At 32.3% G+C, this 6,581-nt stretch overlaps 1 protein-coding gene across 10 annotated transcripts in view; it reads left to right on the forward strand.

The window, feature by feature from the left end:
• The window catches only part of LOC107643618 (serine carboxypeptidase-like 22), a 4,848-nt gene extending 1,534 nt beyond the window's left edge, over positions 1 to 3,314 (forward strand). For 2 of the 10 annotated variants that reach the window (XM_021123795.1, XM_021123796.1), the window contains exons 3-8: positions 634 to 731; positions 1,064 to 1,159; positions 1,252 to 1,360; positions 1,455 to 1,540; positions 1,635 to 1,686; positions 1,930 to 3,314. In XM_021123795.1, coding sequence (XP_020979454.1) covers positions 705 to 731; positions 1,064 to 1,159; positions 1,252 to 1,360; positions 1,455 to 1,540; positions 1,635 to 1,686; positions 1,930 to 2,021 — 462 coding nt within the window. In that variant the 5' untranslated portion in view covers positions 634 to 704 and the 3' untranslated portion in view covers positions 2,022 to 3,314. Of the gene's footprint in view, positions 1 to 196; positions 732 to 905; positions 961 to 1,063; positions 1,160 to 1,251; positions 1,361 to 1,454; positions 1,541 to 1,634; positions 1,687 to 1,929 lie in introns of those variants that run through there. The other 8 variants (XM_016347305.2, XM_016347306.2, XM_016347310.2 and 5 more) reach the window with 8 other exon arrangements.

Raw genomic sequence — 6,581 nt, forward strand, 5'->3', positions numbered from 1 at the left:
ATACAAAATATTAAACAAATATAAAAAAGTTTTTATTTGAAAAAAATATTATTATTCATGTTACTTCTTTTTATCAATTTAAATTTTTGAGGATAATTTTATTATACTACAAAAGCAAAATCAAATTAAAGAGATAATATCAAGATCAGCTAATTAACTTTAATTTATTATAAAACTTAATCTCAAGCTGGTTGATAAGGCATATGCTTCATATATATGCATGGTGGAGAGATATCAATACTTTGAAAATTATAATAATGATGATTCGGACAGTCACTACAAAAAATCTTGATTAAAATGGCAATAGTATTATGGTAGGTCCATATAACTGCCATTTTTTGAGTTAATTTCGGCGGTTTTAGTGTCCGACGTAATGTTCAATTTCTTTTGGCAGTTATTTTTTTTTCCCCCTTTTTATGTGTTTTAATTTTTAAACTGAGGAAGTAATGCATCTGATAGTGATTAGTGTTGTATTTGAGAAGGGGAGAGTGATGTGATTGACGAACCCTAATCTCTTGTCGCCGTTCATCTTCCACCTCTCTCGTATATCTCTTTGCTGCCGCCCGTTGCAGCTCATCTCCTCGTCGGCGTCGCCACTGCAAACAATGTCGTTGTTGCTGCCTTCAACGAGCTCTGCAGATGCAAGGAGCTCAGAGGCCTTCGTTGCACTTTGCTTGCTGACTATTGCTGGAACTTCACTTGCCATGCAGCATTTGGATTTTAGTGATATGGTTTGCTATTTTCCCAATGCACAATTTTAATTTTGGGTTGCGTATTGGAGAAATCATCGAAATAAATATCTGCAAAAATTGGTTGTAATTATTTTATATTGACAATGATTTTACAGTACTTCCAAAAATTCTTATTGGTTCTCTCATATATTGTTTGATTCTCTCTGCTTTTAGGATTAAGCCTGATGAGAAGTCACTTTACTTGAACCCTTATATGCTTGGAACAAATGTATGAAAAAAATTGAAAAATTTTGTATCACGAACTGTGTTATTTTTTCTTGTTTTCTTGTTCTTTACATGCTTTTGATTGCTTGCTGGTGTTGGTGTTGTAGTGGCAAACATATTATTCTGTGATTCTCTTGCTGGTGTCGGGTTTTTGTACTCGAATAAGACGACGGATCTGTACACATTTGGTGACCAGAGAACAGGTAATGAAGTTGTCACATTTGTTCATCATGTCGATTTTGCTTTGTTCATTACGATCTTGAGTTGGTTGTGTGCTTGTATTTGGGATCTTGGGGTTCCTGAATTTACAGCTGAAGATGCCTATGCATTTCTTGTTAAGTGGTTTGAAAGATTTCTTCAGTATAAGCATAGAGAGTTCTACATTGCTGGAGAAAGCTATGCAGGTGATTGATTGATATACTAGTTTTTTCTTAAAGATTTAGGTTCCTGAATTACATGAATTGATGAATAATTCAGTTCCCTACAATTACTTTTCAGGGCACTATGTTCCTCAGTTGTCTCAAATTATTTATGAGAGAAACAAGGGAATCAAGAATCCAGTGCTAAATTTCAAGGGATTTATGGTGAGAGATTGTAAGATCTATTTTGATTGATAATTTTTGCTATAATCATGGTTTTATTTTCTTATGTTATCATTTTTCTTTTGGCTTTTTGTAGTTGATTGGTGTGGAACCAACTGAAAGTTCAGTGCTGTCAGGTGGAAAACCTGGTGAGTTACAACCTCTTCTGTGTGACAATGACTTTCTTGTATTTTCTGTTGTGTATAAGTTCTCCAATGTATGTATATTAGTATTTTATTGTGACACTTGTAATTTCTGGTAACATATTCAGTTAGTGATCAAAGAATATTTGATATTGTCAATGACCTTTTGTTTTGTTTTTTGTTTTTGTTTTGTTTGGTAATCAATCTTATTTGAGGTTTATTCTCATCAGTAACTTATTTCTTCTCAAGAAACAGATCTCACATGTTGGATTACTAGCTTGCTCTGCAGCGATGTGTTAGAAAAGATGCTGGTAAGTAATTGCACTCCAAGCAATCAATAATAAGTTGCAGAACTCCAAATCACAATGCTTTTATCCTCATGTAAGTGACTGGTAAATGGTTTGGGAATCTATTTGGTTTATAAATAAATTTTTCGAGGTATATAATTTAAAATAAAATATAGAATCCTAATTGAGAAATTGGAAACATATGGAATTTGAAAAAGATTTGTTTATTATAAAAATAAATGATTAAATTGATTATAATCTCGAGGATCTTTTAGCATGTTATGACTAATGTAACCTTTTATTTTGATTGGGCAAACAATTAAGTATTAGATTGACCAATTGTCCTATAAAAAGTTTCAATAGTGTGTATATTTTTGTCGTTTCTTTAGAAACATTAATGCTGAATTGGTAAAATGCATTGTTATGACTTATGATCACCATTCATTGGTTTATGTCAGTAAGAGCTTTTGGGAACTGGACACATACTATTAGCTTGTGGTGCTTGAATCCAGCTGTTGTGTTTAGAGATGTTGCTGATCTTTCTTTATCCTTTTAGTTTTCAATAATGAAGGCATCAATTTTACTTTCTCATCACATGTAGATACTTTCTCATCACCAGCAACGCTTTTTTATTTAAACTTAAATTGATCATGTTGTTGTTTACTTATGATATGATTAAGGTTAGTTCAAGAAATGGATATTAGTATAAGCTTACAGACTATAAATTTATAGTTGATAGTCCTAATCAGTTACCTCATTTGAAATTTTGTTTTTATTTGAGATAATGGCATGTCCTGTTTAAGATGTATCAATTCCTTTTACCTTTCGCATATTTTTTTCTGCTAATCCCATTATATGATTATGTTTGTTTACTGATAATTCCAATCTCTAAAGGTTAGTCTATTTGGTGTTTAAGCTTAACCGATAGTTTCTATGGCTATAGATAATAGTCTTTTAACAGAATTTACAATTATAATAATTCAGTTTAAGTAAAGAGTTGAGTTTTTAGTTTTCTTGCTGCTAACCATATCTATGAGATTTTCGCATGCAATTCAAAATGGCATTCAACCTATATAAGGAGAGTGCAATCTTGCTTGAAAGGGTGGGAATATTAAAACGAGAGCTTGAAGACCAAAAGATCAAGTGCAATTCAAAATACATGAAGTAATCAAGAAAGCATTGATGATGTGAAGTGGACTTTGTTATTATCATCATGTCATTCTCCTCTGGATTATTCCTTATAGTTTTACATCATTTTATTTAATTTAGAAAAGAAATAGCAACATTTTGTATGCCTCATGTATTACGAAACGAGCGAAAGCATAATAAAAAAAAGTATATTTTTAAGACTTTGTTTATGAGTTATATAATATTTTATTTATGGATATTTATTTTTTGTTATTGTAAAATTTTAATAAAAAATTTATTTGTTTAACACTAAAAATGACGGTAAAAAATTACTTTTTTAACTGAGAGAAAATGTCAATTTTACATGGTAAAAACGGCGGTTTATAAATGCCGTTTAAACCAACTAAAAACGCAATTTTAATCCGGTAAAAATGGTGGTTTTAAATGCCATTTTAACTAATAAAAACGGTACTGTCAGGGTAAAAACGGCGGTTTATAAACGCCATTTTAACCATCCAAAACTGCCATTTTAACCCGGTAAAAACGGCGATTTTCAAACGCCGTTTTAACCAACCAAAACCGCCATTTTAACCTGGTAAAAACGGCGGTTTCAAACGCTGTTTTAACCAACCGAAAACTGCCGTTTTATTTGGAAATAATGGCGGTTTGAACCGCCGTTTTAACCTATCAGAAAACCGTCGTTTTAACTCTGGAAATTACGGCGGTTTTCTGAAAACCGCCGTAATAACCAGAATGGCGCTCAGAATTACGTCATTTTTCAAAACCGTCGTACTTGGTAATAATGGCGATTCAAACCGCCGTAAATACCAAAAAAAACCGCCGTAATTACCATAATTTTTTGTAGTGTCTATGTCCAAGAATGCAACACAATTTACATTAAAATTTATTTTTAGTAGAGTTGTCCGCTTTAGGGTATTAGGAATTAAAGTTGAATAACATTTTGTTGAGAAGGGCCTGGATTCCGTGATGGTTTTTTGGTGAATTGGTTTGTTAATTTTGACTATTCTAAAAGATTTTTTTCGTCATTGTGCAGCCACATCGATGTATCACTAGCATGAGGAGTGATGAACGGATTTTTGACGGTTTAGAATTCCTCAATGAATTCTCGTTGCAAATATAGTTTTTAAACCAATAAATAATCCTTTCATGCAAAAAAATCTTTTGTCACTAAAGCAAACCTAATAAAAATAAACCGAAGTATTTAAACCTCGGGTCGTCTCTCAAGGAATTGCAGGGAAGTATGCTACTATTGGTTTTGAGATAGTATATTTTTGGGTTTTTGAAAGGTTGAACAAGGAATGTAAATGACAAGAAAATAAACTAATAATTAAGAAAAGTCTTAACAAGTATTGAGAATTGGAATTCATATCCTCATTATCATCATCAATTATGATAGTAATTATCCATTGCTCCCACTTAGTCAACCTCTAACTATGAAGGAAAGTCAAGTGGATAAATCAATTTGATTTCCCAAGTCCTAGTCAACTCTCAAAGAAAGACTAAAGTTAGTGGAATTCAAATCAACTAGCAAGTCTCAAATACCAATCAATAAAAGACCTTTGATAATTCAAGAGTCTCCAATTAATCAATCCAAGTTAAGAATAGGAAAATCTAACTTAAAATTCTCCCAAGCATTTTATCAAACACTTGGAAGGTGCAACATAAAAGCATAGAAGAGCAATAAGAGATAATAAAATCCAAACAACCAATTGAAAGCATCAATAACATAAATTGAAGAAAGCAATCATAAATATGAAATACCTCAAATTGCATTAATTAGAAAATCAAATCTAACATGAGAATTGATAAACTAAAGTGGATAAATAAATAAATCACCAAGAGAAGAGAAACTAAAGTTTTAGAATAAATAAGAGTAAAAGAGAAACTAAATCAAGGTAAAGTAGAAATCTAAAATTGAAAATAGCTAAACTTAAGAATCCCAAAACCTAGAGAGAGGAGAGAGCCTCCCTCTCTAGAAAAACTACATCTAAAACCTAAAATTATGTGAATGAATTATTTTATCATTGATTTTTCCACTCTTCAGCCTCTAATATGTGTTTTCGGGCTTGGAACTGGGCCACAAAGAGCCCAAAAATTGCCCCCAGTGTCTTCTGCAATTTCTGCACGTGGCGCACGTCACGCGTATGGGTAATGCACGCGTGCACGTCGCTTAACTGCATGGAAACTATGGAAAATTGCATAGTATTTTGAAGCCACAGATGTTAGCTTTCCAACGCAACTAAAACCGCCTCATTTGGATCTCTGTAGCTCAAGTTATGGTCGATTTAGTACGAAGAGGTCAGGGTTGACAGCTTAACAATTCCTTCAATTTCTGGTATTCCTTCCACTTTTGCATACTTCCTTTCCATCCTCTAAGCTATTCCTGCCCTATAAACACTGAAAACACTCAGCAAACATATTATGGCATCGAATGGTAATAAGAGGAAAATAAAATTAGTGAGTATAAGGCCGAAGAAGCATGTTTTCAATCATAACATAAAATTAGGAAGGAAAATGTAAAACATGGGAATTATATGAATAAGTGTGAGTTTAGTGGATAAAATCTACTAAATTAAGCACAAGATAAACCCTAAAAATGGGATTTATCAATCTCCCCACACTTAAACATTAGCATGTCCTCATGCTAAGCTCAAGAGAACCAAAAGAGTGAAGAGGAATGGTAGAAAGTATGAAATGCAACCTATCTATATGAATGCAACTAAATGTAAAATACTTCTACCTATTTGGTTAAAAGTAAACAAATTCTCCAAGACAAATATAAATCAGATTCCACTAATTCAAATTACACAATAAGAGACAAGTAAACTTGTAAGAAGATAGCTCATGAAAGCTAGGAACATAGAATCAAGCATTGAACCCTCATTGGAAGTATATATGCACTCTAATCACTCAAGTGTCTAGGGTTAATCCACTCTACTCTTCTCTAGTCATGCTTTCTAAAACTTGTTCTTCATCTAACCAATCAACAAATATTTAGTGTACGAATGCAAACATCATGAGGGCTTTCTAAGGTTGTAATGGGGCTAAGGTAAGGGTGAGGATACATGTATGGCCAAGTGAGTTATACTTTGAATCTTTGACTAACCTAAATTCTCACCTAACACACACACATACTCTATATAGTTCTAAAATCATGCCTAGCTACCCAAATTCCCACTTTTGTATATTTCACATACTCATGCATTAATTTTTTTTAATTCCACCATATATGCATTGATCTTTTTATTGGACTTAATATTGGGATAATTTTGTCCCCTATTCATAACTATTTTTGGTTACATATATATATATATATATATAAATGAAAGCATAATATATCAATGCATATGATTTTTTAATTTTCACATGAGTAAGCACCCAAATTTCCAATATTTTTGCCAATAAGTTCCCACAATTCCCCACACTTAGTTGACACACAATCTCTATCTTAAGCTAACCAAAGAT

The sequence above is a fragment of the Arachis ipaensis genome, chromosome B05, assembly GCF_000816755.2.
Source record: "Arachis ipaensis cultivar K30076 chromosome B05, Araip1.1, whole genome shotgun sequence".
NCBI classification, from domain to species: domain Eukaryota; kingdom Viridiplantae; phylum Streptophyta; class Magnoliopsida; order Fabales; family Fabaceae; genus Arachis; species Arachis ipaensis.